The 22,937-nt window shown below is 40.4% G+C and overlaps 1 protein-coding gene and 1 pseudogene across 4 annotated transcripts in view; one reads left to right on the forward strand and one right to left on the reverse strand.

The window, feature by feature from the left end:
* Znf540 (zinc finger protein 540) overlaps positions 1–22,937 on the forward strand; it is a 44,674-nt gene that overhangs the window by 5,523 nt on the left and 16,214 nt on the right. For 2 of the 4 annotated variants that reach the window (XM_074058303.1, XM_074058301.1), the window contains exon 2: positions 22,536–22,613. In XM_074058303.1, the coding sequence (XP_073914404.1) occupies positions 22,605–22,613 (9 nt within the window). In that variant the 5' untranslated portion in view covers positions 22,536–22,604. Of the gene's footprint in view, positions 1–7,114; positions 7,553–8,024; positions 8,182–22,535; positions 22,614–22,937 lie in introns of those variants that run through there. The other 2 variants (XM_020151098.2, XM_074058302.1) reach the window with 2 other exon arrangements.
* LOC141418301 (U6 spliceosomal RNA) lies at positions 3,242–3,339 on the reverse strand (annotated as a pseudogene).

A 22,937-nucleotide genomic window follows, 5' to 3' on the forward strand; every position in this document is an offset into this window, starting at 1 on the left:
GCTAAGGAAGTGCTCTACCACTGAGCCACATTCCTGGGGCCCTCACATGTTTTTTAATTGTGGCAAAATATATGTAACATACATATGCTATTTTAAATGTACAATTCGGTGGCATTAATTATTCATAATGAGGAATCATCAACTCTATTTCCAAAACTTTTCCACCACTCCAAAAAGGAAGTGTACATGTTACACAATAACTCCCTATTATTCTCTGCCCCCAGCTCCCAGTAAACTTATATCTGCTTTGTGTCTCCATGAGTTTGCCTGTTATGAGATAGCTCATCTAAGTGGAATGATTCAATGCCTGTCCTTTTGCATCTGATTACTTCACTGAGCATATTTCCAGTGTTTATTCACATTATAGTATGTATCAGAACTTCACTGCTGAACCAGGTAAGGTGGTGCTTACATGTAACTCCAGCACTAGAGAGGCTGAGGCAGGAGAATCATGAGTTCAAGGAAAGCCTGGGCTACACAGTGAGATCCTGTGTCAAAACCAAGCCAACATAAAACCTTCATTCCTTTTTATGACTGACTAATAAAATATCTGGAGCCCCGGATGAAAATTTCTACAACTGAGCCCATGAATGGTTTCAAGGTAGGGCACCCATTCTCTCTGCTTCCTTTTTCAAGGACACTGGGACAATTGACATCTGTTGGTTCTCCATCAAATGTTGAAATGATCTGAATTTAACAGCTTTTGTTCCCACATCCATGGTTTTCACCCCTGTATGGGATAGAATAACCCAGTGAGTTATGACAAAGACCAATGTCTCTATTGTGCTTTATGTATAGTGAGCCACCTGACACAGTTGGCCATAGGGACAGATAGGTTTCTTCTGAGGCGTCCTCTACTTGGAGTGGTTGCTAATTCAGAGTTCCTCCTATAAATCACAATATGAAAAGCCCTGCCTATGCTACACTGCCCACCTTCTCTGGGCTTAAAATTGCTCCATGACCAAACGGACCCTTAATTCTAATCCTTCATTCCCAGTAACCCCATCTGCCTATAATTTATCTGGTACCACACTGTCTTCATTACTGTAGCTTTATAGTAAGTTTTGAAAGAGGGAGTGAGTCCTCCAACTTTGTTCTTTTTTCAAGATAGTGGAGTCTGGTCTGGGTCCCTTACATTTACATACAAATTTTAGAATAGGTGTGTCTATCTCTGCCAGAAGGCCTGCTGGAATTTTCATAGGGATTGTTCAGTCTAGATCAATTTTGAGAGAAGCACCGCCTTAGTCCGTTTTCTGTTGCTGTCACTGAATATCACCAGCTAAGTAATTTGTAAAGAATAAAGGTTTATTTAGTTCATGTTTCTGAAAGGTGGGTAGTTCAGGGTAGGTGGGCCATACCCAGCACTTCTTGCTGGTGGGGATGCAGAATCCCAAAGCATCTCATGGCATCACCTGACAAGACAGGTGTTCTTGCTCAGGTCTTTCCTCCTCTTCTTATAAAGTTACTTCCAGTGCATCAGGGCCTCACCCTTACAGGCTCATTTCACCTTTCTTACTCCCAAAAGTCTCCTCTCCAAGTATCTACTGGGAATGTTTCACCATCACAAGGAGGATTAAATTTCAGCATGTGTTTTGGTAGGGATATTTGAACCATTGCATCTATCCGGGAATGTCAGATGTCTTTCCATTTATTTACATCTTTACTTTCCTTGACAGTGATTTGGGGTTGTGAGGATACACAGATTGCATTTATTTTGTGTATTTTTTTCTAGATATTTTGTTCATTTTGATGTCATTGAAATTGTTTTCTTCATTTAATTTTCAAATTGTTTATTGCTAGTGGAAATGCAACAGAGTTTTGTGTATTGGTGTTGTGTCCTACAACTTTGCTGAACTTTACTATTGCCTGTGATAGTGTGGATTTTTTTGGAGGGGAGTCACAGGGTCTTATTGAGGCCCAGGCTGGCCTCAAACTCACAATTCTCCTACCTCAGCCTCCTGAGTGCTGGAAGTACAGACATGCACTGCCATGTGTGGCTGACTCTAACAGTATTGTTGTGTATGTAGATTCTTCAGGATTATTTCATATGAGACCATGTCATCTCTATTAAGACATAGTTTTACTTCACCCTTTCCCATTTGGATGCCTTTTATTTCTTTTTCCTTGCTTAAATGCCTTGGCTAAATCTTCAAGTAAAATGTTGAACAGAAGTGTCAAGAACAGACATTCTTGTCTTGTTTCTTGTCTTGAGTTCAGTCTTTGCCTAAAAATAGTGATGCTAACTATGGAGTTTTTGCAGGTACCTGCTGAGGTCTGTATGTGCCTCCCCACCATTCTTCTTTCTTTTGCGATACTGGAGATTGACCCAGGATGTGCGTGCTAGATAAACACTTATCATTTCAGCTGTGTCCTCAGCCCTTTTGTTGTTGACATCCTCCTGAGCAGCTGGGATTATAGGCATGAACCACCACATTAGGCTTCCCCAACCTTTTTTTTTTAATTTACTCTTTAAGATGTGTAAATCTTTTCCACATTTGATATTTGTGAGTTTAGTCTCCTTTTTCTTAATTATTTTTGCCAAAGTTTATCCATCTTTTTTTAAGATGGGGTCTCACTGTGTACCCCAGGATGGCCTCAAACTTGCAATCCTCCTGCCTCTCAGCCTTCTAAGTAGTGAGATTACAGGTGTTCACCACTATCCCACCTGACACAGGCTTTAACCCATTAATTTGGTGGGTTGGGGTGGTGGGGGTGGGGTAGAAGGTTCTTACTAAACAAACGCAAGTGTTATTATTCTGAGTCTACCATACTTGCACTTGTTATCTATTGCCCCATATGTATTTGATTTAAACTTTATCCTATTTGTGTTGTTACACAGCTTTTCAGTGGTTACCCTAGGATTATAATATAAAAATCTAAATTAGTATTTTAACCACATTTCAAACAATGCCAGTTACTTAAAAAATGTTTAATTCCATTTACCCAGTCTGTTTTTTTGCTATTTCTATCATATATTTTACGTCTGTATATGTTATAATCCCTCATGACAGTTCATAGTTATTACTTTATACAATGTTCATTTATATCTCCCCACTTACTTAAATCGTAGAATGTTCTTCATTGTTGTAGTTCAATGCTAACATCTGGGCTCATTCAGCATGAAGAATTCTGCTTATCACATCAGGTTGTTTGGTCACAAATTCCATCATAACTTTTGCTTTTTGGAAAACACTATATCCTGTCCATTGTTTTAAATTTCTTTACTTTTTTGTTTTTTATTAAAAATATGCAACAACTTGAAAATTTGTGTGTCATCCTTGTGCAGGGTCTATACTAATCTTTCTGTATCATTCCAACTTCAGGGCTGCCCAAGTAAGCACTCTTTAATTTTTTTATTTTGAGATAATTGTAGATTTATATGCAGTTCTAGGAAATAATACAGAGACGTTCTGTCTGTCCTTAAACTAGTCTCTCCCAGTGGTAACCTTTTAAAGGACTATAGTGTACACTTTTTTTTTTTTTTGGGTTTTTTTTTTGGTGGTGCTGGGGTTTGAACTCAGGGCTTCATACTTGTTAAGCAGGTGCTGTTACCACCTGAGCCATTTCACCAGCCCCTATAGTGTACACTTTGATAGCCAAGACTCAGATCATTTCCATCATCACAAAGGTTCCTCACGTTACCCTTCAATAAACACCGTGCACTTGCTTCAAACTGCCTCACTCTCCTCAATCCCCCAACCCCGCATCTGTTCGCTATTAATTTTGTTATTCAAAGCTGCTGTTTAAATGGAGTCACAGCTGCAGTGCCCCACGTCTGTAGTCCCAGCTATTCGTGAGGCTGAGGCAGGAGGGTCACTTTAACCCAGGGATCCAAGGCCAGTTGGGCAACACAGCAAGACTGTCCCTAAAATAAAATAGCAATAAATAAATACACAAAATTATCAACTTTAAATTAGGAATCACACAGAACATAATCTTTAAGGATTATTTTTTCATTCACTATACTTCTCTAAAAGATTTATCCAAATTATTAATTTGGATAAATTAATTTTATTAATTTTATTAACCTGTTAATTTTTAAAACTTGGTTTTTATGGACACAGGCTGTAGATTACTTTTCTCAAAGTAATCCTTTGATTAACTTAAGTAGTAAATGCTATTTGTTGTCATTTGCACTATTTTAATAGAAGACGGTGAAATATTTTCAGACTTATATTTCTGTTAAAGTAGAGAAATGAAAATCATACCAAATAAAGTAATACAAGAAGACACCAGAAGTTTTAGAAGGCAAAGAAACAAATGATCATTACAAATGGATGACATAATTGTCTTAAAAACTCAAAAGGTAGCCTATAATCCTGGTCGCTTAGGAGGTGGTTTGAGGCCAGTCCAGACAAAATGCAAGACCTCCATCTGAATGAATGACTGAGCGTGTTGACACCCAGCTACTCAGGAAAACACAGATAGAAGGATGGTGGTTTAGGATGGCCCAGGCAAAGAGTAAGACACTATCTCAAAAATAACCACCAAAAAAAAAAAAAAACGAAACTGTGAAACTATTTTGGATTTAATGAGAGTAGAACAAATAATCAAATATTAAATTTTAGAGGCAGTTTAGTTGTTAAAACAATGTGCAGTGTACAAACTCACAATGAAACATTTGCAGGTACAGGTAGAGAAAAAAGATGTATATGATTTTTATGCCCCTGCATGTTTCTGTTCATTTCTGGAAACAGGAACAACATTCCATTTGTTGACTTTAGCATTCTTTTTTGGAGGGGTGGGCCTGGGATTTGAACTCAGTGCTTCATGTTTGCAAAGCAGGCATTCTGCTTGAGCCACACCTCCAGTCTATTTTGCTGTGGTTATTTTGGAGATGGGGGTCTTATAAACTATTTGCCCAGGCTGGCCTTGAACCACAGTCCTCCTTAACTCAGCAGCCCAAGTACCTAGAATTACAAGCGTAAGTCATCACTCCCAGCTGACTTTTGACACTCTTTACAAGAATTTGCATGTGATGATAATGGCCTACTGGTTTTATTAAGAATATATCTGGAGACTTTAACATTATTTCTTAAAACACTGTATTTTCAAGGTTGGGCTTCTAAATAATATTCCTCATTAAAAAGAACCAAAGCTCCTGATTACAGGACTAGAGAAAGAAAACTAAAAGATGCCCCCATCTTGTTTGCACCAGAAAGTAAGGGATTACTAAAAAACTATAAGAATGTTTCAAAATGATAATGATAGCTACCTAGGGGCTCCCATGAGCCAAATTTGGAATAATTTGAGTATAAAAAAATAGCAGTAATGAACAGCCATAAATAAGAAGTTGTGAGTCCATATTTAACCACTGATTAAATAAACGAGCAAGAGAAAGCTCTTCTTTAGGGCACAATCTTAATAAATGTAAAAAAGAAAAAACTAGAAAAATCACTACTTTGCAACATCAAGTAATAGTTGACTTAGGCAAGGATCCTTAGTGAATACTCAAATTAGCGGTGAAAAGTAATGAGGAACAGAAGATTTATACAACCTATAACAGTCCACAATTAAAAACAAATAGTTACAGTGCTAAAGCAAGACACTGACATGACACAGCATGGTTTATATAGCTTTCCCCAGAGATCCATCATATGAACTTAATAGTGTGGAAACAAAAAATTGAGGGCTGCCCTGGAAAATAAATACATATACTCTTAAAACGCCAATGCCAAGTTCCTGGGAAAGACTTCTAAATGAGTCTCAGGACAGAAGCACTAGAGCAATGAGTGATAAGACCACCAAGACTCTGATGGGACAGGCAGCAGTCAGGAGAGCTTGATGAAAGTGAGTCTAAAGTGAAACAAAATTGAAAACAATGAGGACACAAAACTAGTGCTTTGTTTTGTTTTTTAATAAACTTACCATTAGAAAACAGCATGGGAAGGTTTCTGCTTAGATGTAAAGAGTGAACCACTTGTATTTATTTCCTGACACTCCTCAAAAAGGGGTAAAAATAGCAAAGAACAAAAGCAGATGGGAGGGGCAAACTATAATGAATAAGAAAATTCAAGGGATTCTGTTTACACAGGGCCTGTGGGTGACAGTTGGTGCAATTTACTGCGCAAAACTCATTGCCCATTTTCCACAAATGGGGACTATGGTGAGGAGTGGATCTGGAAAAAGGAAACCACTGCCCTTTCTCTCCCTTTACTTTGCTCCCTTATATAACCAAATGCAAAATGAGGGCTGTGAAAGATTCTGCATAGAATAAAAAGTTATGGAATAAATTGTAACATTTGGAAAAACTATTACTTGCGTTTGACACATTTCTTGTAATAAATGAAAAAGGGAATAGGAACACACAGAGACAACAAACTATATATTCATACATAACAAGCCAGTTTAATACAGGATGATCAAAAACTTAGAAAAATATGCTTGACTGTGAAGCAAAATTTTTATACAATACCAAATATTGCCTTAACCAGTAATTACAGTGTAGCTATATTTGGAGGTGGGTTTGGGAGCGAGCAGAAGATGAAAAATTCTTGCTTTAAGTGAAGTCTGAAATTTTGATCGTGAAGCAGGATGTCTTAATTTTTTTAACACTAAAATGACTCGTCATGTATTTATATGTACGTATTGAAATATATAAGTATATATTTGTACTTACATAAATATGTAAGTATATATAAATTTATATGTAATTTATGTATAAATATATTTACAATTTTACAATACATACATATGTATGTATGTATGACTTTTATGCTCCCGCATGTTACTGTGGAGTCCTGTAACATTTTGGAATGGGTCCAGGTATACATTCTTAAAATCTTAGCACCTGTAAATAATGATAACTTTACCCTCGGGCCTCCTTTCCAGTTTTGCCTGAAATTCTTTTCCTTAATTGCCAGAGTCTCAATCCCGAGGGCACACCTTACCAACCTGGAGTTAATCAAATGCCACATCCAGCTCATACACAGTCACACAGACACCCAGAAGCACAGCCCCTAAGGGGAAACAGTGGCCAGCACCAGGCTGGTGTTATCAAAGCCGCCCCACTGACGCAGCACCGACGCGCTCACGGGTGACTGCAGCCTCAGGCACCTGACACCGAGGCGTGATCTCCCAGGGTGACGCCACGATGACGCAGCGTCCTCCACGGAGCCACACGGTGCACACGCAGGCACATCCACGCCCACGCACAGAAGCTCACTGCCAGGCACACCGCGCGATTCAGGGTCTCCTCCCCACCCAGCACACACACCCGGGGATTCAAGCCCCGCACCCTCCTCCACCCAGCACCAGGCGTGGGAACGCGCTGGGCCCCGCACGCCTGCGCACTCGGGACCGCGCCTCGCATTCCCGCAGTCTAGGCGGCAGGCCCGGGAGGACCTGGGCACCGATCCTAAAGCCCGCGGAGGGGGGGAAGCTGGAGCCCTCGGCTGCCCGGCCTGCACTCCTTCCCGGAGGGCGCAGAGCCCGGGTTATTCTCTGCAGCGTGAGTCACGCGTTGCCCTCGCTGTCAGCCACCGCGCGCTCCGTGCCCCGGGGAGGCGCAGGACCCGCGCGCGTGCCGGAGCCCCCGCTGGGCGTGAGGATGGTGAGCCCCGAATCGGCTGATCTGGGGTGCTGCGGCGGGGGGTTCCTGAGCCTGGCAGGGTGGGCATGCGGAGGGGAGCGCGTAGGACTTGGCTCCGGTGCGTGATCCCTGCGGGTTGGTGCAACGTTGAGCTGGTGCGACTGTAACCTGATGCGGGGCCCAACTTGTGACGCAGCTTGTCTTTGCTGAGGGATCGGTGACAGAGAAAAACTCCCCAGGGCGACATTGAAGGCGCAACCCCAGAATGAAGGTCCCCAGTGAAACCTGATCTGGGACTTGAGCTCGAAGAGGGAGAGGGGAGGCTGCTAGGGCCAGGAGAAACCATAGGAGATTTCTGTAGCCGAGGTAAAGGTGGCTTCCATGAAGGCCAGCTGCAGGATCAGAGCCCAGAGAACCCAGAGCCAGGACCCAAGCATTCCAGCCTTCTTCTGCGACACGTGTGTGGGGGGTGGGGTGGGGGGGAACAAAGGGGCAGGGAGGGTCGCAGAGGCTGGGCTCTCCAGTCTTCAAACAAGGCCAGCTGTCTCAGGCACCCATTTTACCCCTATCCTTCCATTCATTCTCCAAAGAAGGCTTGTGAGGAGGAGGAGGGGAGAATCGTTGCCGCATATCTAAAATCTAAATTCAAGGTATGTTGGTGCTTTCTTTCTGTTCCATAAATCGCATTTTGTTTTTCAGGAACATCTGGTATGCTTCTGAAATGTACCCCATCCGTTAACCTAGTTCCTCGGTCTTCCTTCCAGAGGAATGTCAGAGGTCCTGGAGACTGACCCCACTCTCCAGAGTAGCTATCACATCCTTCCGGTTAATTGTTTACGTGTTCCTTTTCGCGTGTCATTCCAGTCTTCCCGTTGGCTTTCCTTTACCAAGCGTTCATATAATGTAGAAATACAACTCCTGAAAATAATTTTAGACCATTATTTTAGACAGTGACCTGTGGCAACCAACATAAAAAAGTGACTAAGGTAGAAGAAAAATAGAGATTGAACCAATTCGGGTTATATTACATAAATACATGGAAATGTCACCAAAAAACCTCAGCTATCCGAAACAAACAAAAATGTCATTTTTTTTTTTTTTCAGTTACAAAATCAGAGAACAGGCGGGCAGAAGAGGACCTGCCTGGGAGGGGGTGGTACCAAAGGGAAGGGGGAGGAGGTGGGGAAAGGGCGTGGGAGGGTGACTGGCGCAAATACTGTGTACACAGGTATGTAAACAGAAAAATGACACCTGTTGAAGCTATTTCAGGAATGGACGGAGGAGAAGATAAAGGAGAATGATAGAGGGGGTGAATTCAAGTATGATATATTTGACACATTGTAAGAACTTTTGTAAATGTCACAATGTGCCCCCCTCCTCGAACAACAATAAAAATAAATAAAAGCAAAAACAAATACACCTACTTGGAATCACATACCAGACATTCTTAATATGGATTGAATTAGAAAACAAAGTAAGATAGATTTTTATTCATTCTGGTCAGTAACAAGGACTTTTTGAGTTTTAAGGCTTTTAGAATCGGAAAGCATTGGGGGTTTGAGCAGAAAAATCTGTTTGAACAAGGGAGATTGTCATGCTCTGGCCACCTAGTTATAAAATCTTTAGTGGACTTTGGGGGAGATGTACTGGGGCGAGGAAGGCGGGAGAAGGATGGAGCTTTAAGGTGGAGGGTTTTGTAAAAAAAAGGTTCTCCTAGCAACCAGGGAGCATGCGTTTGTTTCAGGCCACGTTTTTGTGTGGCGTGTGGGGAGCACTGTCCTGTAATAGCTAAGCGTGGATGAAATACGTAGACAAAGTCCTGGCTCCGACACTTGCTAGGTATGTAGCTTGGGTAGTTTATTTAACCTCTCTTTGGTGTGGTTTCTTAAATGTAAAATAATAATAATAATAATAATAATAATAATACCTACTTTCTAGGGTTGTTTTAAGAGTGAGAAGGGTTGATAATGTGAAGTCCTCAGGACAGAGCTTGGCAATACTAAGTGCCCAGGAAACATTACCTACTAATACTGTGTGGTGATTTGGGACCATTCACCCACGGCTTTCTGTAGATCAGGGACAATCACAATGTGAAATTAACTTTGTGGACAGTTGTATGTAAGAAAATGAAACAAATGCTGAAGTCACATAGAAGAGCATTTTTTTCTTTTCTTGTTTTTCTGTTATTTCTTTTTATTATTTTTGTTGTTGTTTTTCTGAAACAGGATCTCACTATGTAGCCCAAGGTGGCCTTGAACTTGCCATCCTCAGCCTCCTGGGTGCTGGGATTACAGGTGTGAACCACCATGCCCAGCTTAGAAGAACGTTTCTTATCCATACATTATTTTCCTTCAATTATAGGTTTCCAGGGAGCAACACCCCTTAAAATAATATACAGAATTGGTGACTATATCTTCTGTGTGTATTCTGATATAAACTTGTGCCTAGTAATATGGAAATTGTTAAGACAACCAAACCATCAATGTGTTAGAAGAATATGCAGTTAATAAAAACTTTAAAGATTTAGTCATAAGGAAAACTGATTTGTATGTAGTGCTACACCATACTAATACTTAGGAACAGAATTATCCAGGAACTATTAAATCGTACATGAATGACAGTAGTCTTATTGTAATTTAAGGTATTTTGCAAGGATTCTAACTAAACTGGTTGTTCAGTGTAGTAGAGTCATTTTTATCAAACATCAATTTTGTATCAAACACAATACTGTTTCTTTTGTATACATTTACTTACTATGACTGGAAATGTCACAAACCTACTTTGTGAACATTCACAGAAGAATCTTGACACTGAAAGCATCTCGTTGGATTAATGTCATATACCAAAAGAACATTTGATTGATTTTCTTGCTGTTTGCACCCATGTTACCAGACTTATTTGCTCAGTTCTCTTAATGAGTGAAAGCATGCAAAAAGAATCATGTTAATTAATTTAAAAGAGAGAAGAGACTGCAACCTAAACATAGGTTTTGTTGCACCTTTGTGTAAATAAGGAGGAAATACCTCATTATATTCATCTGATTTGACACACTCCAAGTATTCGCAGCTTTTTAAGATTATAGAGCTGGGTGACAGTGGTCACGCTTGTAATCCTAGCTACCCAGGAAGCCAAGATCAGGAGGGATGTGATTTGGGGCCAGCCTGGGCAAAAAGACCCCATTGGAACAGCAAAAGCTGTTGGTGTGCACCTGCCATCCCAGTTACTGCAGGAAGCATAAAAGAAGGATTGTGGTTCAGGTCAGCCTGGGCAAAAAGTGAGACCCTGTTTCCAAAAGAATCATAGCTAAAAGGAGTGGGACATAGCTCAAGTGGTAGCGCACCTGCCTAGCAAGCTTGAAGCCCTGAGTTCAAACCCCAGTACTGACAAAAAAAATTATAGAAATGTCAATTACCAGGTAGAAAATCAAGTAGGACAGCCATTCAGAATTACTTACTATTTAGAGATTAAGTCTATGTCTATATGACTGGTAGAGTGGCTCAAGTGGTTGAGTTCAAACCCCAGTACTGCAAAAAAGGAAAAGAAAAAAGAAGAGGTTATAGTTATAACCCAATACCCTGTATTGGGCAGGGCAGTTAACATTCTTTATTTGTCATTTTATCACATCAGATATTTTTTTTTTTGAGGTGAAACCTGCTGTGTGGCCCCGGCTGGTCTTGAACTTCTGAGCTCAAATGATCCTCCTGCCTCTGCCTCCCAAGTAGCTGGGACTACAGGCTCGTACTGCTACACCCGGCTCCCCATCAGAATATTTTAGTTGGTTTTATAATGTGGAATAACACCTGTTTCTTGTCCTCTTGAGGATGGGCAGAGATGATAACCACAGGCACAAAAGCAATGGGCCAATTGATCACGAACTGAGGCCTCCAAAAATGTGAGCCCAAATAAAACTTTTTTCTTTATAAGTTCATTATCTCAGGTATTTGTTACAGTAGTGGAAAGCAGGCAACATGGTACTGATGAAAGAATAGACTTACAGATCATTAGGACAGACTGTAGACACTAGAAATAGATTCACTTTTGATGATAAAAAGGCAATTCAGTGGAGAAAGACAGACTTTTCAACATAAATGGTGCTAGGACAATTGAACATTCATATTGAAAAGAAAAAAGAAAACTTTGAAATAGACTTCACCTATTATGAAAAAACTAACTCAAGACGGATTGTAAACTTAAATGTAAAACACGAAACTCTATAACTTCTAGGAGAAAACAGGACAAAATTCTGTATAAATTTTGGTTTGGCAGTAAGTTGGGTATTTGTGGAATATCCAAGAGCTTGGATTTGCCTAATGTTTTCCTAATCCTAGATTGAGATCACAGGTTTTAGAGGGAAGAACTCCTCATACTGATGTGGCCTCTCTGCGTGTCATATCTTACGACGGCTGATAATTTATTTTTTTGGCAGTACCGGAGCTTGAAGCCAGGGACTGAGTCAGTTCCCCAGCCCTTTTGTGCTTTAGTTTGTTTTTCAGGTAGGATCTCCCACTTTTGCACCGGCTGGCCTCAGATGATAACAAACCTCCTACAGCTTCCTCTCACATATGTGGGATTACAAGTCTGCACCACCATGGCAGCTGTTTTTGGGATAGAGTGTTGCTAATTTTTTCCAGGCTGTCCTTGAACCATGGTACTCCTGTATCTGCCTCCTTAGTAACTGGGATTACATGCGTGTGCCACCATGCTCTGCTGATACTAATTTTGATCACGGTTTAGGTAATGTGTACCAGGTTTCTCTACTATAAAGTTACTCTTTCCTTTTGTAATAAAAATATTTGGGAAGACACCCTTGGAAACTGTACAAGTACAATCCCTGGAACATATGAATGTTCTTTTAAATGACAAAAGGGCTTTGCTGACATCAGAAGGAAAGAGGGACATCATTACCAACCTTATAAAATAAAAAGGATTATAAGGAAATATTATGAAGAATTCTATTCAAATAGAAAACTATTCCACGAAATAAACAAATTTCTAGAAAGATACAGGTTACCAACACTGACTGAAGAAGAAATATAAAATCTGAATAGATCTGTAAGTAAAGAGATTTTTAATTTAAACCTTTCTCACTAAGGTAGCTTCAGACTTATATGGCTTCACTATGAAATTTTGAAGAATTGATACCAGCTATCCACAAACTTTTCTAGAAAATTTATCTAGGAGTCCTTTATTACACAGATACAAAGACCTGACATTAGTAGAATCACAGACCAATATCTCTCAGGAATATAGACACAAAATTCCTAACGAACCAAAAAAAATTACATACCATGACAGCTAGATTTTTCTCTGAAATACAAGGTTGGTTTAACACGCTAAGAGTAAGTTCATATTAGCAGGAAAAAAAAAGAATAAAACCAGCTGGATGTGGTAGCCCATGTCTGTAATCCCAGTACTTGGGAGTATCATGAGTTCAAGGCCAACCCAGGCTACACAGCAAGACCTTGACTCCAAAACAAAACAAGAATAAAAACACATGATTGTCTCAGTATTGCTAACAAAAATCATGTGGCATAAATTAACACTTATTCATGTGAAAAATAAAAGGGAACTTCCTCAACTTTATAAAGGACACATAGGAAAAACCTACAGCAAACATAATCTAAAAACTGTATAATTTCCCCCTTAGATCAGGAACGAAAAAAGATTGAAAAGAAGAACAGCCATCCTTATTATCAGAAAGAATCATCTTGTATGTAAAAAGACCTACTAGAAAAACCTACTAAAAAGACCTACTAGAAAGAATTAATAGGTTCACTATGGTTAAATGTACAAGAATAGTATGTGAACACCAATGCCTGTAAACTAGCAGTGAATAGTGTAAAATGAAATTAAAATAATTTTTCACATAAACATCTAAAAGTAAAATAACCTCAGAGCAAAATTAGATGCAAGGTGTGTACACCAAAAACTGCAAAATATTGCTACAATACATTAAAGTTCTAAATAAATGGGAAAATACCCCACATTCTGAATTGAGAGAGTCAGTATTGCTAAGATGGCCAAAATGACCTCAAGAGTCAGGGATATCCTGATCAACATTCCAGTTTGTCTTTTCTTTTAACAGAAAGAGACCTGCTGACCCTAAAGTTCATATGGGTATGCAAAAGACTCAAAGTAGCCAAAACAATCTTAAAAAAGAGGACAAACAGGATTCATTCTGCGTGATTTAAAAACATACTACAAAGTCACAGTAATCTAAACAGGAAAGTCTAGCTAAGGGAAGACACAAGCTGGGTGTGGTGATGCATGCCTGTAATCCCAGCACTCAGGAGGGGGAGGCAGGAAGATACTCCATTTGAGGCCAGTCTGGGCTACATAGTAAGACCCTGTCTCAAAACAAAAACAAAAAACTGTTATGTGTGTGTGTGTGTGTGTGTGTGTGTGTGTGTGTGTGTGTGTGTGTGTATGTGTGTGTAGGAATTGAATGGAATGGAATTGAGAGTTCAGACATTTATGTCAATTGATTTTCAATAATAGTGCCAGGACAATTCAGTGGGGGAAAGGACAACCTGTTCAGCAAATTAAGATGAGACAGATGACATCCATATGGAAACGGTGAAGTTGAACTCTTTCACATCATGCACAAAAATTAACTCAAAAAAGACCATAGGTATAAATGTGAAAGCTAAACTTTAAAGCCTTTGAATAAAATACAGGAGTAACTTTCATGACTCTGGAATACGCAGAGATTTACATATAATATTAAAAGCACAAGTGATCTTTAAAAATGTCGTTGATGAGTCATGAAAATTAAAATTTTTTTTTGTTCTTTCCAAAAAACATCATTGTCAGATGCTGGTGACTCAAACCTGTAATTCTAACTACTTGGGAGGCTGAGATCAGGAAGATCAAAGTTCAAGGTCAGTCCAGGCAAATAGTTCTTGAGATTCCCATCTCCAAAATAATCAGAGCAAAACGGACTGGAGGTGTGGCTCAAGCAGTAGAGCGCCTGCTTTGCAAGTGTGAGGGCTTGAGTTCAAACCCCATCCCACCCAAAATCCCACAACATCAAAAAAGAGCAAAGAAATAACACAAATATTCTATCAGCAGGCGAGTGGATGAATGATGAGGTTTATCCATACATGAACAGGGTTAGTAATACAGAGGGGAGAACCAGTGATACAAGCGGTAACACTCGGAAACCTCAAAGCCATTGCACCAAGGGAAAGGAGCACAACACAAAAGGGTCACGTGTTATACAATTCATTTATATAGAAAATCCAGAAGAAAACAATCTGCATAGAAATCTGGTAATTGCTGGAAGATGGAATTGTAAGTTAGCAAGTGACTTCAAATGGTATGAAGTTTCTTTTTGAGCTAATGAAGTGTTTTAAAGCTGATCGTGGTGACGGGTGACAGTAAATTTGCTAAAAATCATTAATTATATAGTGAAATGGGTGAATTTTATAATATGTATGTCATATCTCCAATAAAGATATATATATATATATATAGCTTTATATATATGTGTGTGTGTGTGTGTATTTGTAGTACTCTGGTTTGAACTCAGGACCTACACCTTGAGCCACGCCATCAGCCTTTTTTGAATTGAGTATTTTCGAGACAGGTCTTGTGAACTATTTGCCCAGGCTGGCTTCGAACCGAGATCCTCCTGATCTCTATCTCCTGAACAGGTGTGAGCCACTGGTGCCTGGCACCAGTAAAGCTATATTTTTAAAAAGACTTTTCTAAGAAAAAAATAAATCCACATTCCAGGAAGACAAAGAGAAGCCTGCAGGGAGACCATTTTCAACTGGTGTAAGGTGTCTTTTGGAAACCTTTGGCCATGTCTAGATACGAAAAACATGCCTAGAAAATCCTATCTAGAAATTTGATTTACCTTTTAAGAGCTGAAAGAAACTTTTCAAAAAAGTCATTTATTAAATATACAAGCAAAGCTGAGTGTGGAGCTCCCACCTATAAGGTACTTGGGAAGGTACTTTAGAGGCCGGCCTGGACTACCTAGCAAGAAGAAAATTCTTTTCCATACGTGTTGCTATCTATTGTGGCTATGTTTGAGTTTTTGTTTATATAAATGTATTTTATTGGTGCAATGATATCATTAGACATGTTTTATAAACTGATTGTGCTCCTGGTAAGATGTCCTGATTGTTTTCCATGTTCTTGACAGTTGTACAAGTTAGCTTGGCAGTAACTGTGTTCTGTGATGCAGCTTTACAGTTGTGTGTTACACCAGCCAACTATTCTTAGACCTACAAAGTTGACTACTATTCCCAACTGTCAGACCATAGGAATTTGTGTCTTTCTTTTTCAGAGGAAGGACCATTTGGGAATGTAGCATTGGCTTCTGCACAGATGAGATATGCAGAACTGTATCCACTCAGTTGTGAAGTTGCAGGTGGCTATTTTTGTTGGTTTTTTTCCGGGGAGGGGCAGTATTGGGGTTTGAACTCAGGGCTTCACACTTGCTGGGCAGGCACTCTACCACTTGAGCCACCCCACTAGTCCTGCAGGTGGCTAATTTTTGAACCACTTCACTAGATTTTCTTGACCAAGAGTATTTCCCATGCCACAATTCACAGTCTACCCTCCAGGGTACACTACTTTCCTCATTGTGAGTCTGGGGAACTTCCAAAAGGCTTAGCTAGATTTCTAAAGGATGGAGTTGATATTTTGAGATGTGCAAATGGACAGCTGTGCTGTATTATTCCTGTCTTTTTTTTCTTTTTTCTCGTAGGACTGGGTCTTGAACTCAGGGCTTTACACTTGCTAGGCAGGCGCTCTACTGCTTGAGCCACTCCACCAGCCCCAGATAGACATTGTCTCCATTGGGTTTGTTTTGTTGTATTTTAGTGGTACTGAGGTTTGAACTCAGGGCCTCATACTTGCTAGGCAGACACTCTACCACTTAATATACTGGGCTTGCATAAGTATTTGTTGTCTTAAAAGAATGTCTGAAACCCTTAGTGGTGCTTGTTGTACTTTTTTTTCTTTTTTTTGGCAATCTTGGGTTTGAGCTCAGGGTCTCATGCTTGCTAGACAGATGGTCTACCACTTGAGCCACTCCACCAGCCCCTTGATCTTTCAGATGCTGTTTTTACTTTTTTGTGGTACTAGAGTTTGAACTCAGGGCGTCCCTCTTGCCAGGCAGGTGATCTACCACTTGAGCCACACCTCCATCCCTTTTTACTTTAGTTATTTCTCAGATAGGGTTTTATGCTGTTGTCTGGTTGGTGTTGGACTGAGTGTGATCTGCCTACCTCTGCCTCCTGAGTAGCTGGGATTATAGGAGTAGACTACCACACTTGGCCCTGACTTTTTTTTTTGTTTTTACTTTCATCTGTACTTTGTATACTGGCCTGTATAACAGTTGCCACGGGTCTGGCCTGGATTTCTGCACAGGCCCAGTGTACTGAAGTTGCACAACGCAGATAGTTCTGTGGCTAAGCTAGGTAGAATTTCACAATTACAGCAAGGGTTTCCACCCTAGCTAGATAGGACAGCATGAAACCTGTCTTCAAGTGTCTTAAGAGAAAGGCAATTTCAAAATCATTGCAGGTAAAAACAGATGTCAAAATTCAGTATCTTTAAATAGAACTTGAGAATCTTCCCCAAAAAACTTGGGGCCATTTTGGAGCACCTTGTGCGGCAGTGCTGAGCTTGACCCAGAAGTCTCCATCTCACTGCAGTCCTGCTGTCCTCACAGCCCTAGAACATGTGGCAGGAGACAGGACCATCAAACCTCCAACCTGAGTGGAATGACAAACCACCACATCCCATAGGCTGCTTCTGGTCACTTTGTGACACCATTTCACACCTGCAAGGATGGGTATGATAATTTTTTCATACCTATAATCCTAGCTACTCAGGAGGTTTAAAGTCAGCCTAGGGAAATCACTCAGGATACTCTAACTTAAAAAAAACCCAAACCAAAAAGGGCTGGCAGAGTGGCTCAAGTGGTAGAGCACCTGCCTACCAAGTGTGAGGTCCTGAATTCAAACCCCGTACCACCAAAAAAAAAATAATAACAATTTTCTTTAAAAGGGAAAATGTCAGGCCTATCAAATTTGGATCCGTTAGAACCTAGCACATGGCTGATGGGAATGTAAAGTGATTCAGCTGCAGAAAATAGTTTTGCAGTTCCTCAAATACTTAGATAGAATTACTGTAAGATCCATCAATTTCACTCCTAGGTATTATATGTAAAGGAGTTGAAAACAGGCAGTCACGCGAAACTTGTATGTGAATGTTTATAGCAGCACTATTTACAAAAGCCAAAGGTGGAAACAATCCAATGTCCATCAACATTGGATTGAGGGGATAAACAAAATGTTGTTCATCCACACAGTGGAGTATTACTCTGCCATAAAAAAGGAATGAAGTACTGCTGAAAAACGTGTCAAGTGCAAAAAGTTAGACACACACACACACACACACACACAAATCACAAATTATCCTATTGCTTTATGTGAAAATACCAGAGGCTGGTGGCTCAAGCCTGTAGTCCTAGCTTCTCGAAGACTGAGATCTGGAGGATCATGGTTCGAGGCCAACCTGGGCAAATAGTTCTTGAGACCCTGTCTCCAAAATAACCAGAGCAAAATGGACTAGAGGTATGGCTTAAGTGGCGGGAGAGCACCTACTTTGCAAGTGTGAAGCCCTGAGTTCAAACCCCAGTCCCACCAAAAAAAAAAAAATTCAGAACAGGTAAATTCATAGAAACAGTGCAAATTAGTGATTGTGAGGGAGTGGGGCGAGAAAGTGGAGAGACTGCTTAATGTGTGTGTGGTTTCCTGTGGTGAAATGTTTTGGAACTGGGTAGAGATCATATTGAAACAACATCAATGTGTTAAGTGCTATCAAAGTGTAGCCCTTAAACATAATTATTTTTAATTTCTAGTTTTTCAAGAGACTCGCTACATTGCCCAGAGTCTGGGCTCAAGCGATTCTCTTGCCTCAGCCTCCTGAATAGCTGGGATTATAGGCATGTACCATTGTGTCTAAAATGGTTTAATTTTGTTAATTAAAAATTCAGGCCTCAAAAAAAATTCAGGCCTTGTTAGCCTGGATCTCGTGATTACATTCCATATACACTGCCTTCATTCCTTATCTTATTCTATCTAGCCTCAGAGCTCTAATATTTTTTATAAATTCAGGAAGTACAGAAGCACCTGTAATGCCACCACAAGACACTTCTGTGAACATTACATTTAAAGATGTTTACCTGTTCCTTTATGAATGGGCACATACAAAATGTCTATTTTTCACTACACATACTGTTTCATTACTAAACATAACAGACGTGAGATCTAAATTATATGTAATATATATATTTATATCAGGGATTGACAAATTATGATCTTGAAACCAAACTTGATCTTCTGTCATTTTTTTTGGAAAGCCAGCAAGCTAAGGATGGTTTTATGTTTTTAGGTGACTCGGGTAAAACTACTATTTCAGGACATGTTAAAATGTTATAAATTTCAAATTTCTACGTCCATAAAAATATTATCAGGACTCTGCCATGTTTTGAGTTAACCAGTCTTTATGGATGCTTGGCACTGCAGTGGCGGCGTGACGTGGTTCTGATAGATCGAATGGTCCACAAAACCAGAGTATCCTATCTGACCCTTTGCAGCAAGGCCATTTACTTTCTATTATGTGGATACACACAATTTATTTAACCTGTTCTTTATTGAAAGCTACATTCTTGCCAGCTTTTACATTTATTTTGTCTTATTTTTTATTTTATTTTATTTTATTTATTTTGCAGTACTGGGGCTTAAACTCAAGGCCTACACCTTGAGCCACTCCACCAGCCCTTTTTTGTGTTGGGTATTTTCAAATTAGGGTCTTTTTTTTTTCTTTTATTATTCATATGTGCATACAAGGCTTGGTTCATTTCTCCCCCCTGCCCCCACCCCCTCCCTTACCACCCACTCCGCCCCCTCCCTCTCCCCCCCCACCCCCTCGATACCCAGCAGAAACTATTTTGCCCTTATTTCTAATTTTGTTGAAGTTAGAATATAAGCAATAACAGGAAGGGACAAGGGTTTTTGCTGGTTGAGATAAGGATAGCTATACAGGGCATTGAATCACATTGATTTCCTGTGCGTGGGTGTTACCTTCTAGGTTAATTCTTTTTGATCTCACCTTTTCTCTAGTTCCTGGTCCCCTTTTCCTATTGGCCTCAGATGCTTTTAAGGTATCTGCTTTAGTTTCTCTGCGTTAAGGGCAACAAATGCTAGCTAATTTTTTAGGTGTCTTACCTATCCTCACCCCTCCCTTGTGTGCTCTCGCTTTTATCATGTGCTCAAAGTCCAATCCCCTTGTTGTGTTTGCCCTTGATCTAATGTCCACATATGAGGGAGAACATACGATTTTTGGTCTTTTGGGCCAGGCTAACCTCACTCAGAATGATGTTCTCCAATTCCATCCATTTACCGGCGAATGATAACATTTCGTTCTTCTTCATGGCTGCATAAAATTCCATTGTGTATAAATACCACATTTTCTTAATCCATTCGTCAGTGCTGGGGCATCTTGGCTGTTTCCATAACTTGGCTATTGTGAATAGTGCCGCAATAAACATGGATGTGCAGGTGCCTCTGGAGTAACAGTCTTTTGGGTATATCCCCAAGAGTGGTATTGCTGGATCAAATGGTAGATCGATGTCTAGCTTTTTAAGTAGCCTCCAAATTTTTTTCCAGAGTGGTTGTACTAGTCTACATTCCCACCAACAGTGTAAGAGGGTTCCTTTTTCCCCCGCATCCTCGCCAACACCTGTTGTTGGTGGTGTTGCTGATGATGGCTATTCTAACAGGGGTGAGGTGGAATCTTAGCGTGGTTTTAATTTGCATTTCCTTTATTGCTAGAGATGGTGAGCATTTTTTCATGTGTTTTCTGGCCATTTGAATTTCTTCTTTTGAGAAAGTTCTGTTTAGTTCACTTGCCCATTTCTTTATTGGTTCATTAGTTTTGGGAGAATTTAGTTTTTTAAGTTCCCTATATATCCTGGTTATCAGTCCTTTGTCTGATGTATAGTTGGCAAATATTTTCTCCCACTCTGTGGGTGTTCTCTTCAGTTTAGAGACCATCAAATTAGGGTCTTGAGAACTATTTGCTCAGGGCTGGCTTTGAACTGTAATCCTTCTGATCTCTGCCTCCTGAGTAGCTGGGATTACAGGTATGAGCCACCAGCACCCAGCTGTTTTTTACATTCTAAAATGTCTGTCTTCACCTGTCTACATCACTTTATACACATATATTAACTATTTTCTTTAGACAGGATCCTAGAAGTAGGATTAGTAAAACACCTGTCCTGCATTATTAAATTATGATGATGAATTTTTTTGTGAAACTGGAGTTTGAACTCAGGGCCTCACACTAAGTGCTCTACCACTTGAGCTACACCCCAGCCCTTTTCATTTTAGCTTACTTTTCAGGTAGGCTCTCATGCTTTTTGCCCAGGGCTGGCCTCAGACTGGGATCTTCCTACCTTCACCTCCGGCATAGCTTGAAATTACAACATGTGCCACCACACCCAGCTTGGGTTTTGTTTGTTTTGTAGTACTGGGGCTTGAACACAGATCCTCATGCTTGCTAGGAAGGTACTCTACCACTTGAGCCGCAGCCCTCAGCCTGTTTTTGCCTTTTAGTTATTTTTCAGGTGGGGTCTCACGTTTTTGCCAGGGGCCAGCCTCAGACCATGTCTATCTATAGCCTCCATCTTGGCTGGGATTATAGACAGGCAGAGACATCTAACCCTCTTTAAGGTACACCAATATATAACAGTGTGAGAGTGTCTCTTTTGCTCCAACTTGCTAATATGTTACCAGAATGTAAAGTGTTGTCACTTTAACACATCTTCTTAATTAGTGACATTTACTATTGTTTGATAGGTTACATCTGTTACTATTCTTGCTCTTGTTTCAAGAAGTGTAAAAGGAAATTCTGGGTACCAGTGACATGAGGAAAGTTGAAAAAAGAACTGGCTTTGCGGTTGGAGAATTGTGGTTTCAGAATTCAAACGTCCATATTAACTGTGGATTTAGGTTTCTGTTTTCTTATGTTTGAAATGAAGGTAACAGCATTGTACAGCTAGTCCAAGTGTCCATATACAAGGCATGCTTCACGTAGAAGTTGTTTTTTTAAACTGCTACAGGAATCATAAATTCACTTTTGTTCCTAGTTGTGGTACCCAAGGAGAGAGCAGGTTGAATGATGTCAGGCAAAAAAATGCTGTGGATTATTCTGATTGGGGAAAATGGGGAGTGGTGGGCCCGAAGGATTCTGGGAGTTTGAATTCAGGTTAGAGGAAGGAATCTCAGTGTGCAAGTCCACTTTTACACTTACAAAGGCCGCCGTGAATTGTCTGATCTGGGGTTCAGAAAGCTTCATGTTAACAGAGGAGCAAATGATACATTTCAGGCTCTGTGGTCCATTCCGTCTGTGTTCAAGCTACTCTACTTGGCTATTACAGCTTTCTAAAAGTAGCCACAGACAGGAGTAGACAAATGAGCATGACTGGGTTCCATTCAAATTTTATTTCCAAAAATATATGGTAGGCCACATTTGGCCATGGATGTAGTTCCTAGGGCTCCAGTCTACCTCTGTCTTGTGCCTTCAAGCCTGGGGAAGGCAGGGAAGTCTTAAAACTGTGCAGGCAGCTGTCTGCTTTGGATCGTGTGGTCGGTTTTGGAAGCTGAGAGTGGAGAGTGGAGAGGATCCCTGCAGGGAAGTTCTGAGCATCCAGTCTCAGGTCTAGGTCAGCTTCCTCCTCATGGGGACCAGCCAAGCACCCTCCTGAATCTACTGGTCATGTGTTCTAGTACAGATGGACCTCTGTTCTGTGTCCACCTTGTACAACAGCCCAGGTGGACTGAGAGTATCTGGAGAAAAGGTGAGGGAAGAGTGAGACAGGTGCCTGCAGGTGAGAATGGAGAATAGATTATTTCTATCCTTTTGTTACTTTCGAGACATGCATGGTCTTACTGCTTGGGTTTTTTCCTCTCCCAATTAGGCTTGTCAGAACTTTGCTTCTCCAGAAGAACCCTGAGGAACACTGACCAATTCTTGTGATTCCAGAACCATGGCACATGTAAGTTGCTGTTTCCCTTTCCTTCCCGAGAGTTCTGTTAGTACTGTTTTTTGTTGGTGTTGTTTCTGTTCTGAACTCAGGGCTTCAACACTAGGCCAGTGCTCTACCCCTTGAGCCACATCTCCAGTCCATTTTTGCTTTTCGTTTGTTTTTCAGATAGGGTTTCATGGTACCTTCTCCTGGACTGCTCCTCCTGCCTCTGCCTCCTGTGTGTCTGGAACCACAGAAGTGTGCTCAGTTGAGAGTCTTTTTGTAAAAAGTCATTTGAAAGCATTTTACTTCTTTGTACTGAAATGTTCTATCTAGCAGAATTTTCTCTAATCT

The sequence above is a fragment of the Castor canadensis genome, chromosome 16 (genome assembly GCF_047511655.1).
Source record: "Castor canadensis chromosome 16, mCasCan1.hap1v2, whole genome shotgun sequence".
NCBI lineage: Eukaryota > Metazoa > Chordata > Mammalia > Rodentia > Castoridae > Castor > Castor canadensis.